This window comes from Dermacentor albipictus, chromosome 1 (genome assembly GCF_038994185.2).
Source record: "Dermacentor albipictus isolate Rhodes 1998 colony chromosome 1, USDA_Dalb.pri_finalv2, whole genome shotgun sequence".
Classification (NCBI taxonomy): Eukaryota; Metazoa; Arthropoda; class Arachnida; order Ixodida; family Ixodidae; genus Dermacentor; species Dermacentor albipictus.
The window spans coordinates 40,159,072-40,182,771 of NC_091821.1; the positions used below are offsets into that span (position 1 = coordinate 40,159,072).

The 23,700-nt window shown below is 45.3% G+C and overlaps 1 protein-coding gene across 3 annotated transcripts in view; it reads right to left on the reverse strand.

The window, feature by feature from the left end:
- The window catches only part of LOC139061116 (sushi, von Willebrand factor type A, EGF and pentraxin domain-containing protein 1-like), a 297,555-nt gene that overhangs the window by 52,431 nt on the left and 221,424 nt on the right, over nucleotides 1–23,700 (reverse strand). For all 3 annotated transcript variants that reach the window (XM_070540689.1, XM_070540681.1, XM_070540673.1), the window contains 2 exons: nucleotides 12,811–13,197; nucleotides 9,565–9,684 (listed from right to left, as the gene is read on the reverse strand). In XM_070540689.1, coding sequence (XP_070396790.1) covers nucleotides 9,565–9,684; nucleotides 12,811–13,197 — 507 coding nt within the window. The remainder of the gene's footprint in view (nucleotides 1–9,564; nucleotides 9,685–12,810; nucleotides 13,198–23,700) is intronic.

Consider the following 23,700-nt stretch of genomic DNA (forward strand, 5'->3'; position numbering starts at 1 on the left):
TCACACGGCTACCCAACACTGCTGCTACGTCGATATGTGAGGGTTGCCCCCGTCAGACCACCACCTGTGACGACGTCACCAGTATTGTTCGCCGCGAACTCGAGGCCACCTGTTCGCCAGCTTTCTCCACGACGCCTGCCGATCCGCCAGCAACCACCATTGCGATGATCCAGGCCATCGTCCGACAGGAATTTCAGAACATGGGTCTGAACTGTGTGTTCCACGTCTCAACCCAGCGTTTCCCAGTTCTCTAGCGGCCCTCCTCGTCCTCGGCAGTCCTTTTCCGCCACATCTCGCCGCAACCCGTCTGATTGGCGTACCCCTGACGACCGGCCGATCTGCTTCCACTGCTGTCGCATCGGCCACGTCGCTCGTCACTGTCGCAACCGATGGCCACCAACTCCTCGGACAGACACCGCCGTTTATTCCCGCACCTTTGGACCTTCCATTCCCTATACCAACCGCCATGAATCCACTGCCGCTGATGCTCCTGCTCTGAACCTTCGCTACAGCCGCTCGCCCTCACCTCGACGCCATCAGTCTCGTTTGCCCCAACCCCGTCGCTTCTCTTCTCCGCCTATCGCCTCCCGGATCCAGCCGGAAAACTAGGCACTGCAGCTTCTGGAGGTGAAGCTGCATTATCGACCCTGCCCTCAAATCCTCTGCTCACGTTACCCACGAACCGAAACCTTCTTGACTTTGACGGCTATCCTGTCACGGCACTCATCGATACAGGAGCACATCTTTCAATTATGAGTGCTGCCTTCCGACTACGACTCAAAAAGCTCCTCACCCCAGCGTCGGCCCGCGTCGTACGCGTTGCGGATGGCAGTACTGTGCCTATCATCGGCATGTGTACGGCACGCGTCAGCATCGCCGGCCGCCACACTCCTGTCCTCTTCACCGTAATTGCTCATTGCCCCCACGACCTCATTCTCGGCCTCGATTTTCTCTCCGCACATTCTGCTCTTACTGACTGCTCTTCCGGTACCCTTCGCCTTAAGTTGCCCATGCTCGCAGAACCGTCTGACGCACCCCACTGCCGCTTACGTCCCACCGGTTTTCTTCGCCTGCAGCCAAAGTCAATAGCCTACATTGAACTGTTGTCTTTCCCACCAGTTCCTGATGGCGAGTACCTCGTCACTCCTTGGCCCGACATTCCAATAAGATCTGACGTTACAGCGCCTCACAGTATACTTAATATTACTGGGAACCGCACTCAAATACCTGTCTGTAACTTAGGATTGGCAAAGCAAATTCTACCGCAAGGTATTTGCCTTGCCACCGTTGATTGTCTCGGCGACCAATACGTGGCAGCGTTATCGACCGATGATTCTCGCGAGCTTAGCAAGCCCCTCGCGCCAGCCTCGCGTGCCGATCCCAATATAAAGAAAATGGTTGCGACGGACCTTTCCTCGGCGCAGGCTGAAGAGCTTTGCCAAGTATTATCGTGCTATCGAGATATTTTCGACATCGACGATCGCCCTTTAGGCCAGACGCTCACGGTCATGCATCGTATTCTTACTGGCGATGCTACGCCTATTCACCGACGACCGTATCGACTTTCTGCGCCAGAACGCCGAGTAATTCAAAACGAAGTCAACAAAATGCTCGATAAAAACATCATTGAGCCTTCTTCGAGTCCCTGGGCGTCACCTGTGGTGTTGGTTAAGAAGAAGGACGACACGTGGCGCTTCTGTGTAGACTGCCGTCACCTGAACAGAATTACAAAAAAGGACGTCTACCTGCTCCCACGTATAGACGACGCCCTTGACTGCCTGCACGGTTCCAGCTATTTCTCGTCTATTGATCTTCGTTCGGGATACTGGCAGATTGCTGTTGACGATATGGACCGAGAAAAAACCGCGTTCATCACACCTGACGGCCTATACCAATTTAAAGTAATGCCGTTTGGATTATGCAACGCCCCTGCCACCTTCGAGCGTATGATGGACTCCTTGCTCCAAGGTTTAAAATGGTCCATATGCCTCTGCTACCTCGACGACGTCATCGTCTTCTGGCCAACATTCGACACTCACCTTGAACGTCTCACAACTATACTTGATGTATTTCGAAAGGCGAAGCTACAACTTAACTCGTCCAAATGTCGTTTGGGCCACCGGCAAATTACTCTTCTGGGCCATCTCGTTGATGCTTCCGGAGTACAGCCTGATCCCGACAAAACTCGCGCTGTCAGAGAGTTTCCGGTTCCGAAGACAGCCGCAGACGTTCGAAGTTTTGTAGGGCTGTGCTCGTACTTTCGTCGTTTTATTCGAGATTTTGCGGCAATTGCTAGACCCCTCACTAATCTTTTGAAGAAAGGCGTACAATTCTCGTGGGGTACTGCAGAAGCCGCCGCCTTCTCTCGTCTCGTTATTCTTCTCTCCTCACCACCCATTCTCGCCCACTTCGACCCTGATGCACCTACAGAATTGCGTACAGATGCCAGCGGTCATGGCGTAGGTGCCGTCTTAGCCCAGCGTCAGCCTGGCCAGGATCGCGTTATTGCTTATGCGAGCCGCCTCCTAGCACCATCGGAGCGCAACTATTCCATTACGGAACGAGAATGCCTTGCTGTAGTCTGGGCGGTTGCGAAGTTCCGTGCTTACCTTTACGGTCGCCCTTTCTCCGTAGTCACTGACCATCATGCCCTCTGCTGGCTCTCTTCGCTCAAAGATCCTACAGGTCGGCTTGGTCGATGGGCTTTGAGGCTACAAGAATTTTCATATTCCGTGGTGTACAACAGTGGCCGCCTGCACCAAGACGCTGACAGCTTGTCGCGTTACCCTGTTGACGACTCTGACTCCTCTAATATTGCCAGTGCTTCTTGCGTATTCTCTGTATCACAGCCCCTTCATTTCGCCGACGAGCAACGCCGTGACGCCTACATCAGAGCACTCATCGACCGTTTTGCGCTTCCTTCGGCCGATGCTACTCTACGCCTCTTCGTCCTTCGCGACGGCACTCTGTACCGTCGTAACATTCATCCGGACGGCTCTGAGTTCCTACTTGTAATACCTAAACACCTCCGCTCCACCGTTATAGAAGAGCTACACGACGCACCAACGGCAGGACATCTCGGCGTTTCTCGAACCTATGACCGTGTACGTCACCCTTTTTTCTGGCCTGGTCTTGCCCGTTCCGTACGACGTTACGTCGCCGCTTCTGAAGTTTGCCAACGACGCAAGAAGCCTTCCCAGCTCCCCGCTGGTTACCTGCAGCCGCTCGACATTCCTGCCGAGCCCTTTCATCGTGTCGGTTTAGACCTTCTCGGCCCATTTCCGGAATCTACATCAGGAAACAAGTGGGTTGCAGTCACGGTGGACTACGCGACCCGCTACACCGTAACCCGTGCTCTTCCGACCAGTTGCGCAACTGATGTTGCGGACTTCCTCCTACATGATATTATTTTGGTGCATGGTGCTCCGCGTCAATTGGTAACAGACCGTGGCCGTACGTTTTTGGCCAAAGTCATCGACGATATTATGCGTGCCTGCTCAATACGGCACAAATTTACCACCTCCTACCATCCCCAAACGAACGGCCTCACTGAGCGCTTGAACCGCACCCTTACAGACATGCTATCCAAATACGTTTCCGACGACCACCGTGACTGGGACCTGGCTCTACCTTACATTACCTTTGCATATAACTCTTCTCGTCTCGAAACTGCTGGCTTTTCCCCGTTTTACCTCTTGTATGGCCGCGAACCAACGCTACCACTGGACACTGTGCTTCCGTTCGCCGCAGCTTACTCGAGCGCTTAGGCCCGTGATGCCATCGCCCATGCTGACCACGCTCGCCAACTTGCGCGCAGTCGTCTACAAGTGTCTCAAGACAAGCAGAAACAACGCTACGACCACCGTCACCATGATGTCCATTTTGTGCCCGGCAGCCTCGTGTTGCTTTGGTCACCTTCGCGTAAAGTTGGCCTATGTGAAAAACTCCTTTCTTGTTACACAAGCCCATATCGCGTGCTCCGCAAAGTGACCGATGTCACCTATGAAATTGTTTTAGCCACGCCCACTACGTCCTCCGCTGTCACAACCAGTGACATCGTCCACGTCGCCCGACTCAAGCCCTACAACTCTCCACGCGCCTTGGATATTTAACAGCACCGTGACGGTGCTTTTGCCGCCGGGGGGTAGTATTACGATATGCTCAAGCGATGCTCGAGAAACGAGCCGCCGCGAGAACGACGACGAAGTTGGTCGGTGCGCTTGGCGCGAGCGAGTGTCAGCCTGGCTGCCTGGCTCCAGTGTAAATAGCCTGTCTGTCTAGCTCTAAATATCCTCTTCTGTCTGTGTCTTTCCACACGCAACAATATTGATAGCATAAATTGAAAACACATTTCCTACAGCTACTAAATTTTAGGATCTCTGAAATGGAACAAAACTAATCAAATTCTGCACAATGGATGACGAGCAAAACGAGTTATCCATTGATATTGAAGATGGGAGCTCCTTAGGTAAAGATTCCTGTTAATAAGCGTCAATTTCTCGTATGTCATGCTGATGTTCGCTCAGCAGCACATGCGCACATATTTTAATGCATGACCGAAGTGGCATACTTACGCTTTGGTGCGGCATTCTTTAAGTTAACCTGAAAGTATTGGCACAGCCTACACCTTTCCATGGCCAACTGAAGCAATCGGTACGGTAGAGCATATTGCCATGCCGGAGTGGAACGGCAGGCGGGAAGAAATTAACTATTTACCAACAGCCCAACAACCTTATTGAGCCCATCGTGCACCGTCTCGAGAACCTCCATCAAAAACCTCTTGACAAGGATATTCTGCATTCTTGAAACGCACTTCTAAGCGAATGAAGAAATAAGCGCTTGCTTAATGAAATGAAACGTTCTTCACGTTGGCCAGAATGGAACCACGACATAGGACATAGAAAATGTGCCAGTGACGATATTGGCGATTTTTATCGCCATCCCCTTCGAAACGCAAGCCAAACAGTTTGGATTGCACGAAGAAGAGGCACTGCTTAGAAGGAACAAGTACAGCGAAAAACCGTCCATTGCTTTTCGTCTATGTCCCTGAGCCTTTCTTAAGCTCTGCACTTCTCTGAGTTTAAAAGAGGCCCAAACCATGCCAGCCTTCACTGCCTTATTTGTGGACTTACCGTGGGCCCCTAGTGTCAACCGGCCTACCGATCTTTGGTTAATTTTCAATCCCAAAAAGATCTCCGATTTTAAGCACAGATTTGCATATGCGAACGTTAACGTGGGCACCATCACTCCTTTCCAAGTTCGTCACAACAGCTCATCTTCTGCAGCCACAAGGTACTCTACATTTAATTATTGCTCCATTCTGCTTGCCTTTCGTCCTCAAATTATCTTGGCAGGTGTATGAATAAGAGTTTCTTTCGCTTACCTGTAACCGAGGTAGTTTTATCACTTGACTAAGGGTATGACTTGCTGTTGAAATTATGCCACGTGACTGCTCATATCTTCATTAAATATCATGATCCCTAATTTCCTTGTGCTAAAGTTCAAGATATGTCGCTTCATTGTCACACGTATTCGCAAGTCTAATTTAGCATCGTCCGCTAGTAGCACCATGTAGTCCGCATATATCAGCCCAGGGGCACTCTGTTGCACCTTGTGCGCACTACGGATGTAAGATAAATCCAAACAAAATTCACAGTTTTCAAGTCGTCTTTTTCCCCCCTAACATAAAGCGTGATACAGTGGACACAGAGGGCATTCCCGTTTATGTCCTTGGTGAATTTCCACAATTTCTTTGCCTTTGTTACCTTCCGCAACAATTTGTACTTGCTTGCCAATATATATCGCTCTCAACAAACTCCACGAAATCGCCATCTATGTGCTCGTCGGTAAGAATATCCCATAGGAGTTCCTTGTATCCTTGTCGTAAGCTGAGTATCTAGAAATGCTATCCGTAAATGTCTATTCTGAGCTACTGAAATCTCTATGCACTAAGATAAGTTACGGATAAGGTTCATCCTATTTTCACGCCACCTATTCGGAATTTCTTTTGTTTCATTCACTTGTTCTACGGCACTATAATCGGCTGTGCCTTGCTCTTCGGACCCACCTGTTTGATTAGCTGAATCGGGATTTCATCTGGTTTTTACTGCCATGTTATCGAGGACATCTTATTCTGCCTTTTTTACAGCAGAAGCTTTCTACATGAAATTTTGAGCTCTGTGGCTTTTTTGCTGCCGGATCTTTCTTGCCGAAGTTATCACTAATAATGTCCGTCCTGTATTACAAGTCGTCTTCTCCTTCGAAGTTGTTACCGTCAGCTCCCATTAATAAATGTTTGCGAATCTTTAGTTTTCTTTTAGCGGTACTTATTCCATCTAAGCAGTACCTCTTCCTTCGTGTAATCGCAACTGTTTGGCTTCCGTATGATCCCTAGACGCTGCTTACGATCTTCTACAGCTAGCCTAATTTCGTTGTTCTACCACTTAAATGGTTTTCTCTCTCCTGTTCAGTGATTTTCCCGCAGGTACCCACTGTTGAAATTTTTGCGAATGACGCTATAGAGCTGGCAAAGTAAATAAGGTGTAAATTTAAAGGCTATAGCTATGTATGCAGGGTGTCTCAACTATAATGCACCAAGATTTAGAAATATGTCAATACCACGTAGCTGGACAGAACCAAGGTAATGTTGGTTGCCGTCGCTTGGAGATACTCAGGCTACGTCTTACATTCTGCCTAATTACATAATCAGTCTTAATTATTAATCAACTTGTTAAATAATATATTTAGAACAGAAGTGTCAACGAGAAAATTGTAAAGCTACATGAAAAACCCCCGATATAGCTTTCTGTTGCTCAGTACATGCTATATAAGAGTGCTGTTCCCTAGCGCGAAAGAAGCACGCGAATACACGCAAAACTGGCGCGCAACTGCCCGCTCGAAGCGCTCTGCGTGCATTTGCGGGCTACTTTCACGTTTGGAAAAACACTTTTATGTAGCAGGTATTGAGCAACAGAAAGCTGTACGGATAGTTTTTCAGGTTGCTCTACAATTTTCTCATTGACACTTTTAATCTAATTATAATATTTGAGAGGTTGAATAATTGACTAAGACTAATTAGGTAATTAGGCGGTATGCAAAAGAGTTATCTAAGTGCATCCAAGCGACGGCGAATAACATTACCTTGGTTCTGTCCAGCTACGTGCCATTTACATACTTTAATATCTTGGTGCATCATTGTTCGGACACTGTATATTAGCCGAATTTCTCCTGTTGCAGGTTTTAAATGCAAAGCATTTCTTGGCGAACATTTGCTACTTTGACAGCGTCCGTCCGTCCGTCCGTGATTCCACAGGGCGTGGAATCTGCCTGCTTTTTTTTCATTAAATCTATCTTCTTGGCATGTGAGGTAAAGGGTTAAAGCAGGGCATCTCTTTGGTGTAATCGAAAGTGCAATGCGGCTTCTGCCTCTAAATATGCTGAAGAGGAAGCTTTCGCTCAGGGGCTCCTATCTAAATACGTGAGAAAGGAGAAATCGTTTTTCTCGGCAACGACAGCGGCAAATTTGATAAAGTTTGTTGCAGTTAACAGAAAGTACTAAAATCTAGTGACCGTTGGTAGCGAATTTTGAATTTATGCAGTCAATTTTGTATAGATATGTTTGAAAAATCACAGATTTTCAGAAAACGAAACTATCATGTTGACAACTCTGCAATAAAAAAATGATATCAAAACTCTGTCAATTCTATGTAGTAGTACATCTAAAGCAGACAAAACTGACGTATTAGACATGGCTCTCAAATATAGCATTATATGTGAGTAGGACTATTGCAAAACCTGTGTAAACTATGTAACAAATTCACCTAAGTTATAAATTGATATATCAGATTTGTCCGTTGTGGATGCTTTAAAGGATGTAGCTAATAGAACTGCGACAGCTGTTTTTGGTACAGAGCAACATCTTTGTAAATCTGGATTCTATTGTTTTAAACCTGCAAATTTGTGAAAAAGATATTTTAAAGAATTCAGGCCTTACATCAAATTTCCCCTTGTAACAGCTACTAGAATTTGACTGTCTCTCAAATTCAACAAATTTCATGACTATCGGCCTTAATGCCGACTTAATGCCATTCCCAAAATTTTGCCTGTCCACGTTTGAACAGAACTGTTGTTAGGTGAACCAACTGCTCAACACATGTCCGGATTGTAGATTAAACAGAATCAGACCGCTGAATAATTGCATATACATCATTCACTGTCACATTCCGAGTCGAATACAATCTGTTCTTGACCTCACTCCACACCTAAAAAAAAAAGGAAAGAAAGCCAAAACAACAAAACGCAATGCCTGCTACTTGTTAATAAACTAACGAATCAGAGGCCGAATTCACACAGCTTTAGTTCCGACAAACTGTCTGCTAATGGCCGGTTACCTTCGTTAATACGTCCAACACACGAGTGGTTGCTACCTGTTTTTACGGTTAAAGCGGCGGAACATATTTTTGCAGATACGAATGCCGATTCCATGGTGAGCCTTTGCTTTCTGTTGCATCCAAATTCAGGATAAGAAACAAAACAAGCTTGCGCGAGAGCTAATGGAAGCGTTTCATATCACAAACAAGAAGAAATTGTGTATAAGTGACACATATGAATTCTTGCGCAGAAATGAACAAATGTTGTCCGAAAAGATGCCATGACTTCTTTTTTGTTTCCTTCATGTGGTTTTGCAAGAGGACAACGATATTCGTGGCCTTTCATGCGCGGTGCCGTCTGGCACGTTCCCTGTTTCTTTACGGGGTGATCATATTTTAAGTTTTACGGAATTTCGAGAAATAAACTGTGGTAGACAGCATAATTGTTGTCCTTTAGCTGGATTATTCGAAGAGGCGGACATTACTAACGCGGCAAATTGAAACACATATTTAGATAACAAACAAAAATTCGCTAATTGACTTCTTAATTGTATACGCCTTGCAAACTAACGAGCTGCAATTCGTAAATTGCGATATGTACCATAAAGCCATTAATTATGAAGTTAATGGGTGATTTCTGATTCGTGTTTCCATGTCTATTGACGTAATGTCCCCCTGTCTGAATTATCCAGCTCTAGGACTAGAATAATGTTGTCTGCAACGGACAATTTTTAATAGTTCTCTAAAACTTATAAATTATCACCCAGTATAAGAACGTGTTACGCCTATAATAAACTTCAGTTGATAGCTAGCGCGTGTCTGGTGTCTGTTCGGCTCTCCCGTCTAAAGTGTGCTGTATTGTTAAAGCTGCAAGTATGAAAGAAGAAACCCAGCAAGTCGCGAATATTTCGACGGATCATTTACAAAACCGCGTTATTATCAAAGATCTTTAAAAAAAGGTAACTTTCCTATTGCGCGGCGCGCTTCAACGTTATCTTACACGTTAATACAATTTTGCCTCTAGCAAAGTCCACTCAATGTATTATCGGATCGTACGTTAACTTCACAGATTATCACTTGAGTATGGGGCTTTACAATGTCAGTTATGAAGATGGCAACTCATCATCTGGTTAAATTGCCGTGTTTGGCTTTGATGGCTAAGCAAGGTGTAAAACGACGACATCAGTATACTTACGGTGACCACGCACGGGGATTGACCGGAAGGATGTTCTCTCGTAGGATTTCTCACATCTAACAACTGTCTGTTCGCCGTTTCCGAGTCTGAACTTTGCTCTCGCAGCGTATCCTCCTTTCTCTGAAAATAAGTGGTTTTAGTGACCACACGGAAGATCCGTAAAATAAAGTCATGCCACACACAGCTATTTTGTTCGGCAGATAGCGGAATATGTGTTGCAGCTGTAGTCGTAGCCAACGGCAAGGGTGTACTTACTGCTGAGAGAGAACACGTGTACGTGATAATATATTCAAGGTCGCTGCCCCTCTATTGTCTCGATCGGCCACTTGGAGAGGCGCATCATAATAAATGGATAAAATCGATGGAAAATAATCTTTACAAAAAAAAAAACACAACTTCAGAGGCCGCACATTTGTAGCAGTTCTTTTCAGTTTCTATTTTATTATGCCATTCGCCATTGGCTTGCACGAAGACGCGCCTCCGCTATTTCAGTTATCGGCCATTTAACGAGATAATTGATGATAAACAAATAGAACGGAAAGAAAATCATCCTCCCGAAATACAGCCCTGAAAAATCAAGAAAGAAATCATGCACCAGTGATAGTTTCAAAAGCCAGACAGCTAGCAGTGTGTCGCAGCCCAAAGCAAGAGCGTACCTATTGCTGACGAACAGATGTATTATATTCAATGGGCGAGTTAGCAGAATTAACGGGAGCTGATGTACAGGTAAATTTCTAAAATCTGTTCTCAGAAATTATGTAAATCGTGCCGACCAGGGACATAAATATTCAGACTAGAGCTATGCTCCATATACGCTCTGTTTGCAATTTTCAGAATTTACTTGCTTATTGAATGCAGATATATTAACAGAGATGTACACTAACAGCTTCCAACACGTAAAAGAAGAAAGAATGTAAGAAAGACACCAAAACAAGCGAAAACATAATGGGCCACAGAGGATTGAAGTAGAGCACGTTGTTGGGGTATGGTCGGTTCATAGATTCAGCATTTTTTTTCTGCGCTCTGTGTGTGCGTCTGTTTCTGTTCATCTCCTGTCTTCGTCGCGCAGTCTAAAATGCCGTTAAGGCACTGGCCGCCCGTAAGCAATTGTCAAAATGTATGTTCGCAAAAAGTGAAACATTCCCGGGCCTCACTTTCTGTATAGGTACCTCGATCCGTTAGATCATGCCCTGCACTGACGCAACAAATTACGCTCTACAAGGTTCACGAAATCAGAGAACGTACGTTCCGGGTGCTCTGTTCATCTGCGAGTTATTTTTAAAAATATTTACCCTACTACTACGCTTCAAGTACGCGCACTGTAATCTAAACCATGTCCCACGCTTGGGGTACCATTTCACTCGCCCCCCAATTACAGCCTGGACCAGCGTGAAGCCTTCAGCACCTTCCTGCGCTTGGGTGCACTGACTGCTTCAGCGAGGCACGCCCTCTGAATTGAAGGCTTCTGGATTCTTTGCCACTCAACCGCTGCCAAGGTCCATGCGATGCATTGTTGCCGAAGTGCATCTGGTACTCGCGAGACATCTCTCAACAATGTGCTAAGCAAAGAGCAAGACGATCTTTCCTGCATCTAGAACTCTTTGGACTCGGCCTTGAGTTGTCATTTGACAACTTTTAATGCGTGTGTTAAAATGCGTCACGCATATTCCGGGGGTTATCTATCTACCTTTATTTGTTTGCACCTATCTATGTTTGTATCTAACCGTTTTCCACCTGCCTCTTTCACTGGGTAGTCCATGGTCGAATGGGTAGCGCAACGGGCTACTGTGCTGAGGTAACAGGGTTCGAAACCAACCAGCGGACTAACTTGGGTCACTGAGTGCGTGGCAACTTGTACATACGTGCCGTTCTTGAAGGAATCTTTTTCATGCCGCCATGGGCTACTGAAAAATGCGAGACTGGGTAGATATCGCTGTTCGAAGGAACTCTTTGACGACGAGTTGGAGCACTGGATATGTGCCACTTGGTCTGTCCTGGTCTTCAATGAACCTCTTTGATGCCAACTTGGATCACCAGTAGGTGTGTGCCGCTATTGAATGAGCCTCCGTCACGTCAGCTTTGGTAATTATGTATGTGCCACTGGAAATGTGCCGCTCTGCAAATGACGAAGTGGGCCCCTTAAATTCCTCCGATGCTGAACGGAATCGAAGCCACGTCTGACAGGTTCCTCGAGGAGAGTAACCCGATGCATTAGCAGGCTGTGGCATAAATACACTGGGTAGTGCCACTTTTAAAAAAACGCCTTTCACGCAGCCCTTTAGCGAGCTGCGCCATGCCTGCACTGGATATGTACCGCTCTTCAACCAACCTCTCGCTAACTTGCGTTATTCGCTCGCTGAACGAGTGTGCAGCAAGCCATGGAACAATCCTCAACGTTCGCAGGCACCGACGCGACACGCTTCTAATCTCGGAGCCCACGCGCGGACTCCTCAGCAGTGCTGCAAGATGGCGCGGCGTGTCCAGAAAGAGAGGAGCCCGGTGGCCGCATGACCAGTTTAACAGCGTTCGCATGCACCGGGGCGCCATGCATTTCGAGGACCAAGCGCAGTCTTCGCGGTGGCGGCTATAAATAGCGCCGATTGTTCTTATAGGGAAGCACGAAAGGGGAATCCCAATGAGTACACGCATCATACATAACTCGTTTCGACGGTACCAATACGTTGTGTCGCTATATTAATTGAATGATAAAGTCGGTACCGTCGACAGTTATCGTGAAATTGGTTCAGCAGATTTTTTGTTACTGCCGCCGCCTCGCGCTCCACGTTTTCCGACTCGGTCCTTCCCACCATGATGTCTAGAAACGCGAAATGCCAGCGTTCATTTTCTTCCCAGTTTCTGCTTTAGCTGTCAGCCGCAACCGACAGCGACACAATGTGGCGTCACTTTACTAACCCATTAAAATGAACACGCCAAGGATAATATGGTCGCCTTAGACTAAGATAAGTCCACGTATCAAAACGTCAGCCAGTCTGTCTGAGGCACTTTATCCCACTTTATAAAATTTCTTTCCGATAAACACGGGGTTTGTAAGAAGATATGCGCGATGAAGAAAGTGTTTTTTGACTTGTATGTGACAACATAAATTCCTTGTTACTACCTTCTGTATTGCTATGTGTTGTGCATTGTAACTGCATGTCGTATGTGTCACATTTTTAGGAGCCAAGGAGTAGACGGCGCCGTGTTTGTGCGCAAGCACCTCCTGATGGGATGTAAAAAGATACTTACCAATGTGCGCCTTCTCAAACGTGTTCAGCCGGATTTCTACAGGCACATTGCTCCAACAATCCAACACCACGTCTGAATTGGGTTCCAAGTACACTACGCCGCCAGGAACTGTGTAACTCTCCGTCAAGAAGTGCATGGAAATGCCATTCCACAAATTGGATTCTCTGCCGTAACAGTAAGGCACTTCTGGAGTCCACTGGCCATCATGGCATCGGGAAATGGGTGATCCTTGAAGAAGCACTTCTCCGACAGGTTCGCAATGAAATCTCAGTTCAGTTCCATGGGGGACTCTATTTCCGACTAGTATGCGCACGTGGGCATTGTGCGCCTGGAAGCGATTCGCTCTCTCTGGAAATTCGCAGTCCCTTGGTGCTTCATTTGGATGAACTGAGAAGGGAAAGAAGAAAGAAAAAAATTTTGCGCTGCACGCTTTTCACAAAGCGATTATTCAACCATACGTCAATAGATTACGGAAACATGAAATGACAAGAAAATTTAAATTGTATTGTACTGGGTTTTATGGCGCATAAGCAACTACCATACCAATTATACCATGTGTTTGGCGCTATCATGCGCCAAACACATGGTATAATTTATTTCGAAAATTGGGTGTCCTCAGCGAGGTCCTTGTCCGGACAAGGACTCTGAGGAGCCCATCAAACCAAATGAAGACCTCAGCCTTCTTCTCAGGACTGAGAAAACGGATGAGGTGCATCATAAGATGCGTGAAAAAAACGGGTAATAATTTTTAGAATGAGTAGTTCTGTGATATATTATATTTCGTTTAGGATCGCTGCGTTTTTCAAAAAACTAAAAACAGATGAAGTTTCTACTAGTGGGTTATCTCCTAAAAGCAGACTGGGATGGAAGGGAATGCGTTCATTGTAAAATACAGCAAAATGTTTTTTCCTTAGCCGTTCGAGTTGTGTGCACGAGAATAAAATGTGATTTACAGTGAGTTCATCTTCACATTTCTCACATAAGGGTTTGTCTTGTTTTGTGAGTAGAAAGTTATGTGTTAGGTGTGTGTGTCCGATGCGCAGGCGGCATAAAATTACTTCTATAAAACGTTCCTGATGCCTGCATGATCTCCATTCTCCTAGAATAGGTTTTACTAAATGTAGTTTGTTATTTTCTTCGCTATTCCATGTACGCTGCCATTTTTCTTTAAGCTTGTTTTTTACTAACTTCGTGCAATCTGCATGGGGTATATTTACAGTACTGACATCCTTATGGCAGGCTTGAGCGGCGCACGCGTCAGCTCTCATTGCCTCTAATTGCGTGATGGCTTGGTATCCAACAAAGCTTAATTTCGTGTCCTTGTGTTTGAGCAGTTATTAGGCTATGGATTATATTTCCTATTAAAGGTTCCCTTACGTTTCTGGCTTTCAGTGCTGTGATTGAACTTAGCGAGTCCGTGTAGATAATGCTGTTTTGAATGTTCATCTCGACTATTTTTGGTACATCCGCCGAAATGGCAGGACATTCGGCTGAGAAAATTGACGCGCACTGAGGCAACCTGACTACCTTTTCCCATTTATCTTGCACTACAGCACTTCCGACGTAAAGTGATGTTTTCGAACCGTCAGTATAAAATGCTGTGTGTTCTTTGTACTTTTTGTCTAGCGCCAGAAATTCTTGTATTATATGTTCACGTGGAGTTTGCTTTTTATGAAATTGTGTCAGTGTGTAGTCACCTACACTGGCAAAGGTGTGCCAAGGTGGTAGTGGTTCGGGTCTCTGGGCAACATCAGGCAGTGTGTCTAGAATACCTAATTCCTGGCAAATTTCTTCAAATCTGAGAATAAGGGGTCTCGTCGCATTCGGTTTGTTGTTAAAAAGCTGCTTAGACGGGCACTTCGTAACTATGAAGTAGCAGAGATGTTTTGGTAGTGAACGGATTTTTAGGACATATGCACATGTGAGCATGGCTCTTCTTTCTGCGAGGGCTGGTTCGTTACATTCGACATATAGGCTGTTTATGGGTGATGTCCTGTATGCCCCACTTACAAGGCGCAGACCTGAGTTATGAACTGGATCTAATTGCTTCAGGTAGGACGGTCGAGCTGAGTTGTATACTATGCACCCGTAATCGAGGCAAGAGCGAACTATACTGCGGTATATGTGTAAAAGGCAGGTCCTATCAGCCCCCCAGCGTTTATGTGAAAGCACCTTTAATATGTTTAATGATTGGGAGGTTTTCTTCTTCAGGTTCTTTATATGTGGCAAGAAGGTCCGTTTTCTGTCAAAAGTTATGCCCAGAAATTTGTGTTCACTTTTTACGGGCGATTCCGCTTCGTTCAGGTAAAGTCTAGGATCTGTCTGTAGGCCACGTCTGAGTGAAAAAAGGATGGCCACTGTTTTCTGTGGGGAGAACCGGAAACCATTTCGGTCAGCCCACGTTTAAGTTTATTTATTGTTAACTGCACTTGTCTTTCGCATGTTGCTATGTTTGAGGATGTGCAAGCTATCTGAAGATCGTCGACACAGATTGAATACATAATTGGCGTAGGAATTATTTTACTGATTGAATTCATTTTAACAACAAAGAGGGTCGTGCTTAAAACACTCCCTTGAGGCACTCCATTTTCTTGAATGAAAATTTTCGACAGGGTTGAACCGAGGCGTACATGGAATGAACGGTTTGACAGGAAGTCTTTTAGGCAGTTCAGCATCCTGCCACGAATGCCAAGTTCAGCCAAATCGTGAAGAATTCCGTACCTCCAGGTTGTGTCATAAGCTTTCTCTAAATCGAAAAAAAACAGCAAGACATTGTTGTTTGTGTATAAAGGCTTCACGGACAGTATTTTCAAGACGAACCAGGTGGTCTGTTGTGGAGCATACCTTTTTAAAACCGCACTGATGGACATCGAGAAGCTCACGGGCTTCTAGCACGAAGGTTAATCTCATATTCACGATACTTTCAAAGAATTTTGCGAGGCAGCTGGGGAGCGCTATGGGCCTGTAACTACTCGGAGAGGTTGGTGGTTTTTCGGGCTTTAAAAATGGAACGATGATGGCCTTCTTCCAGGCTTCGGGTAGTTTACCGGATACCCACACCTTATTAAAGAAACTTAAGAGTGCCTCTACGGCAGGTTCAGAGAGGTGGGACAGCATTTAGTAGTGTATTCCGTCAGGGCCGGGTGCAGTCTGTTTACCAGCGGACAAGACTGTGTTGATTTCTTGAACTGAATAATTTATTATATGGTTCATTTGTATATCCACTTGCAGGGAGTCTTTGTTTCTCGGCTGTGTTTTTGTACGTAAGAAATGGTTCTGTGTAGTTTGATGAGCTGGTAACTGCCGAAAAATATTCACCTAAAATGTCTGCCTGTTCTTCGATGTTTGTCTGTATACCAGGGGCTGTTAGAAGAGGAAGTGTGAAAGGAGAGTATTTACCATCTAGCTTTCGTACCTTCTCCCACATTTCTTTTGATGTGGTTGAGCTATTTTATGGAAGTCACGTAATTTTGCCACGAAGTCTTTTCAGTTCTACGGCGGATATATCGGGCTTCTGCTCTTGCCTTTTTAATGTCTATGACATTTTTCTGCGTGGGGTTACCTTCGAAAGTTTCCCCATGCTTTGTTCTGTTTCTTTTTTGCTAATCTACATTCTTTTGTATACCAGATTTTGTGGTTTTGTTTCACCACTCCAGAAGATTGAGGTATGGCCAGGAGCGCGGCAGAAATAATGTAGTTTGTGACGATTTCATTAAGTTCATCTGTGCCTAAATTATGTGGATCTATTTTTTCTAAGCTGGCATTTTCTTGAAACAGCGCCCAGTCGGCCAAATGGAGCCTCTAACGTCGTGGTTTTGTAGGAATGATTTGCGGAGATGATGTTAGGTTGATAAAAAATGTGAATGATCGCTACCATACCATACGGGTTGTCCAAGACATCCCATTTAAAAGCAGGCGATGTAAGAGACAAATCTATGCAGCTCCATTTTCCGGAGCTTGGAGAGCAGTATGTGTGTTTGCCCCTGTTGAGCAGGCATATATTATTGCAGAGAATAAAGTCTTCTAAAATACGGCCTCTAGTGTCCATTGGTTCGCTTCCCCACAAATTGGAGTGAGCATTAAAATCACCGACTAACAGATATGGCTCTGGTAATTGTTTTAAAAGGTCTTCTAAGTCATGGAGTGTTACTGTCAGGTGTGGTTGAATATATACGGAGCATACTGTAATTGTTTTAAAGTGTACTACAGATACTGCAATGGCTTCAAATGTAGTCTGAAGCTTGACTTCACGAGTAGCCACACTACTTTGAACAACTATGGCAGTACCTCCAGAGAGCCTATTTGCTTGCTCTCGGTCGTGACGAAAGTCTTTATATTTACTTAAAATATTTTTATGTTTTGATCCCAAGTTTGTCTCCTGGAGACACAAAACAACCGGGGAATATACATCAAGAATATATTTTATGTCTCCGTAGTTTTTTAATATTCCTCGACAGTTCTAGTGAATTAGGAATGCCATATCTAATAACTTCGACGGATGTATTTCAAAAGCTATGCTCCCGGTTTTGTGGGGCCCGTTATTGGAGTTTTTCCTCCCTTTTTGTAATCAAGGGAATTGCACCGCCGCTGCTGCGGAGGCGGGCTACTGCTTATTTCCATCGCCTCCAGCGAGGTGATGGGTTTCCGCGGGGAACCCGCGGGGTTACGGATTTGTGGCTTCTCCCGATAGGGGGAAGCCCTGCGGCCTACCGGCTCAGGGGCCAGCGCGCCTTTCTTGAGTGGTAGTATGGCAGCCTTGGCTGCACCTGTCATAGTTGTGGATGGCCCTGCTTGGGCAATGGCCTGAAGTTGGAGTGGTGTGTCGCCACTCCCACTAACTTTGGTTGTGCCAGAGGCCGCCGTCAGGTGCACCTCCGGGATGTCAATGGTACCGACACCGGAGTGCCGTTCGGGTGGGGGACGGGGCAGGCACACATCAACAATGGTGTACTGTGTGCCCACTGTCACCAGACGCCGCTCGGCCCCCCGGCGCACGGCGTCAACATATGACCTGGATGTCTCTTGAGCGAACTTGTTCCTTGCCTCAGGGTAAGATATGTTTTCTCGTACTTTTGGATTCATTATTTGTTTTTCTTTTTTGAGTACTTCACAGGTTCGTGAGTACGCATTGCAATTTGCACACTTTGTTTCACTTGCTTGGCAGTTGTAAGTATTGTGTTCGGTTTCGGCGCATTTGGCACAGGTCTCCTTGCCTCTACATGTGTTGCTACCATGTCCACACCTTTGGCATTTGAAACATCTCCTAGGGTTAGGGATGTATGGGCGCAATGGGCACCTGATGAATGCAACCCGGACAGACTCGGGCAAGCGAGTGCTGCCGAATGTTAGTACGATGTGAGGTGCTTTTTCGTCGCCGTTGCGCCTTATATTTATGCGGCAAAGGGACGTTACTCCTTGGTCTCGCAAATTCTCGAGGATATCATTTTCGTTCTCTGTCATCAGCAGCCGCTCAGAAATTACTCCCTGAACGCTGTTCAGGCTTCTGTGAGTTGTTACAGTAATGGTAAGGTCAGCAAGCTTCTTTTGTGCGAGTAGCGCATCACTCTGCTTTTTGGATTTGACTTCTACAAGCAGATCTCCTGAGGACAGTTATTTTGCTTCATATTCGTCGCCTGTGTTAGCTACTAGCCATTTATGTATTACAAACACTGATAGAGTGGCCACTGGAGCGTTTTGCTCAACAGCGTGAACTACCAGGAACTGTGGAAAATTTTCAGCGCATTTCTCAGTTGTAACTTTGATTCCTTCGGTGCGGTACCGTTTCCGGTTCCGATCGTTTTTTTTTTAGAGGGGGAAATTGAGAATCCATGCGGCATGTATGGATTAAGGGTTCCTACTGTGTCACCTGTGTTTCACCCATATAGACACAAGAAGGTCCCGGAGCCCCCCACCTGGGGGGGCTCCGGGGGCCTCCGGGGGGGGGGGGGGGGGCTCCGGGCGGCCGGGGCTTGACCATGGCCCCGACCGCCACCGTTCATGGTTTCTACCCTTCACCTTACAACCTGTCGCCACGGTGGGGATTACAGCTTCGGTATGGGGGCTAAGGGTCCGTGGTGGCGCCAAGCACCATCACCTTGAGTCTCAAGGTGCCCTTGCGGGGAAGAAAATTTAAAATCTTGGATGAAAGAGTCAATATTAGCTAAATTCCTTTGAATAATTTCACGCGGTTTTGGTAGCTGACTTCCCATAAAAAGCTGCTAGCTAGATTTTCTTGCAGCTGCTAATGCTAAAAATTCCCTTTCAAACTCGCAAACGTTTTCATGCTTTCCTAAACACGGCTCAACAAATACTTTAGCTTCCCAATACCGGATGCACTTCATATATGAAGTGCATCCGGTATTGTAGCTTAAATGACAGCTACTGACAACTCTGAAAAAATAATTATAGCGTACAAAGAAGTTGAATATAAATCAAACTACACAAAAAAATTCATTTCCAATGCATCTGTTGGAGTTTGCGTGAAGCGAAGTTATTTTTAAGCGGTTAAGTGCTATAAACTAAATGCGATGCGTACAAGTGTCTCTATTTTTTATCCTATACAGCATGTAATCTCATCAGTGTTCACGCATTGTACAGGTCATAAATTTAATGTCGTGCACTGTAAATGTTTGATTCATCATTCAATAGCTGTGCTGAAATGCTACCCCATGATCTTTTAAAGGTACACGTTTTGAGTTTCTTCAGTGATTGGTTACAAAACACAGAGCATACAGTATGATTAATACAGTAAGATACTCAGAGGTCCCACAGCTGAACTTCGAGGTCCCTCTTCACTCAATGTAAGTGGTATTAACTTGAGATCAGAGGAATTGGTGGGAAATCGAAATTTATGATTATATTAAGTAGCAATAAGATAGCATAACACCTAAATATTTCTTCAGCGTATGCAGGAATGAGTGAGCTGGTGAGGATAACTTCAGCTCATATGGTACTGAATTCAATATGACTATGACACCGAACAGCGTCGTAAAGTACCCGTAGTTAGTTTTGGAACTGGGTATAAGCAGATCCCCGCCTTCAGGAAATCTAGGTATGGAAGAGTTTTTAGAAGGACCAGCTGAGTTAAGTTCAAAGATGAAAAGTTATGTTTTGTTTAAGTAACTCATGAAGCGGAAAAGTATTAAAGGTCCGGTAAAGGTGGCGTGGAATGAGTGACCATTAGATTGAACGTGATAATTAGGCTTTAGTTGATTTTGAAGGCTCTGAAGACCTGCAAGGTGAGTAGAGTAAATCTTTCCCCATAACGACACACTATAATATAGATGACGCATGAACGTATGCGCAATATACCGCTAAAATAATGTCTGGAAGTAACTGCGAGGTTTCATTACGACGATAATGGCGAAACAAACTTTCTTTAAGAGACTGATCTGGTTGTAAAAGGTCGCCGAGTGTTTTGCGGGAGCTCCAGAGGGCATTGTGCACATTTGACGAGGTGAGGTCAAAACGAGTTCCTCGCGTCTCTTTTCTTCTCTGCCATGTTCCTTCCACGTATATACACGCTCTGAACCACTCCCCGACACGGTGTGCCTGATAGCTGCAGCCACAGCAGCCACAGCAGCAGTGGGAAAGTCGAAAGAAAAGGCAAAAAAAGCTTCGCTTTAAAAAAAACACTAAGAAGCCAAACTAAGTGCTGCTGTCTATAGCTTGAAATTTAGCATAGCGAATAGATTCTAACGCCCCCTCTGAAACGTTTATGCCTATTGCTTGCAATGTCTTGAACTTATGGATAAGGTATGACTGTTTTTTTTCTCGTTCAGAACGGAAATTCGACTGTAAGATGTAGAGTTTAAGTGAATCAAAGTTATGACCCGGTTGGTTGAAATGCTCGGCAACGGCTTTGGAAAGCTCTTTAGCTGTGTCCGCGCGATGTCCATTTAATTTGACGTTCATTGATTGCCCCGTTTCACAGATATATTATTTCTTACAGAAGGAAGATTCAAGCATATAAATCACATCCGAACTTGTACAACTGAAGCTAGATTTGACTTCGTGTGCATAACCATTTGCGGTGCTTTTAATTTTAATGTCACTTTGAAGGTGCCTGAAGGTTTTGCACCTGGGGCGACAACATGCTTTTATTACGGGGCAATGGTGTTGGCTGAGTTTTGCGTGCACTAACACGTCTTTATAGTTCCTGTTGTGGCGATAGGTAATCCTTGGTACATCCGAGAACGCTCTTCTCAGACGCTCGTCGCTTGATAATATTGGGTGGTACTTTCGTAGGATATTACTCATGCTTGGGAGTGCATTAGAACATTGTTACGGAAGGATTAGAGGAGAGGAAAAAGAAGATAGGAAACGTTGGCTGCTGCGTGTTGTTGTTGGTCAGCCATTTTAGCTATTCTTACTCATGCTGTCTGTATATATATTTGTGTGTGTGTGTATGTGTGTGTGTGTGCGCGTGCGTGCGTGCGTGTGTGTGTGTGTGAGTGTGTGTGTGCGTGTGTGAGTGAGTGAGTGAGTGTGAGTGTGAGTGAGTGAGTGAGTGTGTGTGTTAAATATCGTTTTTATATACGCGCAACATCCCCGTAACAATATTTTGTTATAAAAGTTGGCCATCTGTCAGATTTTGGTGTAGGCTGTGTCTTCGCTAATTCCGAGTGTCTCTCCAATCTTGACGCAACATAATAAGCTCTATCGAGAGCAACTTGTGGATAGTTTCTTTCTGCTAGCGTTGTTTTAATGTAATATAGGTGGTTGATATAATCGCAGTCTTCGCTGAAGATTATTATTCGATTCGCTTGTGCGACAAAATTCCTTGCTTGCAGTATCGCGGGTGATGACTGTTGTATAAATATTCCTGGCTATCCGTGGGCTTCCCGTGAAGTGTCGTTCTCCGTTTTCTATGTAGACCGTCGTGTCGAGGAAGTTGATCTGACTAGGAGAGTGGTGAGCAATAAATTTAATACTCAGCTGAAAGCGATTGAAATGGTTAATTAAGTCGCTTAACGCGCTTGTGCCGTGTTCCCATATAATATATATGTCGTCAATGTAACGGAGATAGGTGTGGGGTTTTAAAGGGCAGGATTTCAACAGGTCTGCTTCAACCTGTCCCATGAAAATGTGAAATGTTCCAAGAATGTAAGACAAGGTATGAGCAACTTTAGTGGTAGGACGGTATGACAATATAGCCCGCATATACCGCATGTCGTATAGCAAAGCCTGGCATATACATATATCTAAATTTTCGCTCACGGACAACTTCGCTGACGCCGACACCGATAATGGATCTTCTGCGACACGGAGCCGTTTAACACTTTTGCGTTAAAAGCGCATTCACAAAGCTAAACCTGTTCGCAAGGTCAGCAAGCTTGCGATGCCCGCCGCTGCAAAGACGAGCGCTGTAGCCGAAAATTACGTATATGTAAGCGTAGCATATGTGCGAACTTCAGTACTCCCGCCTATTGCAGATGACGACTTAAGAAGAAATTTCTACGATAGGGGTGTAGCAGTCTTACCAACACAATGTCTATCTGCGCCGCTCAAGCTAACGCGGCTAAGCGTTGGAACGCGCTATTGTGGCTGATGGACCAGAGGCCACAACTGATGGTCGAGGATGGCACGTGCGTATATTTTTTTGGCACGCTGTGATTTGTCATTTCAAAGTGCATTGAGCTATCTCAGTGCATAATAGTATTGAGCTTACGCTGCTGTGGAAGGCCATAGCATTAATGCTCTGCGGTGAACTTCTGCCATTAATGACTGATAGGCTGTGTTTCTGTATGCGCGCAATAGCCTGCATTTTCATACTCGTCACGACACTGTATTGAAGGTTAGCAAATAGAAGTTTAGTGTCCATCCCTGACAACAGCCAAGTTTGTCACTGATGTGGTTGGAGCGCTTTTAACACTTTTTCTACTTTGAGCTTCCTGTTGCTCATAGGGCGGTTGATGATTATTCTTCCAACGATTTGACGCTATAATTCTCCACGCGATATGAAACAATGAAAAAACACCTACACGTTCTTTTTCTAATCAGAACTTGTTGCTGTTGCTCAATTCGCAGTCGTCTTCCGTGCTGTTAGCCTCAGCCTTTTATTATATATCTCATAGTTTCAACTCAGCTCTAAGTCGAAGCGATGTAGTGTCTGTGCTCACGGTTTTGCTTATTCGGCGGCTTACGATGTCAACCGACATATGCGTACGATGGGTGGGCGATGGGCGTCACGAGAACGTTAACTTTTTGGGTGAAGGCAACTAGACGACTCACGTTCTCGTGACGCCTGCGGCAAAAAAGACGTTCCACGTCCGCCGCCAAGGTCTGTGAGTGGTGGCGCTGGCTAACACTCCCAGGGTTCTACTAGGACACATAAATACCCTAGAAAGTGAATGGGGAAACAGCGCCGCGGTAGCTCAATTGGTAGAGCATCGCACGCGAAATGCGAAGGTTGTGGGTTTGGTTCCCACCTGCGGCAAGTTGTTTTTTCATCCACTTTAATTTCCGTTAATTTATAGTTTTTTTAATTTCATTGATCAAGCACAAGTAATGTCCCCCATGTTGTCCTTGGTGTCAGTGTTTGTTGGCTTCTTATCATATGACTAATAAATATCGGGCCCCTCGGTTAACCCCCTTTCTTCTCATATATATATATATATATATATATATATATATATATATATATATATATATATATATATATATATATATATATATATATATATATGATCGCACTGTCCAATATCACTGGAGACGCTTCGTTTTTGGTAGAAAAAAGCGCAGAATAAAAGAATTAAAGGGTTTTACGTGCCAAAACCACGATCTAATTATACGGCACGCCGTAGTGAGGGACTTCGGAAATTTGGACCACTTGAGGTTCTTTAACGTGCACCTTAATCTAATCACACGGGCGTTCTCGCATTTCGCCCC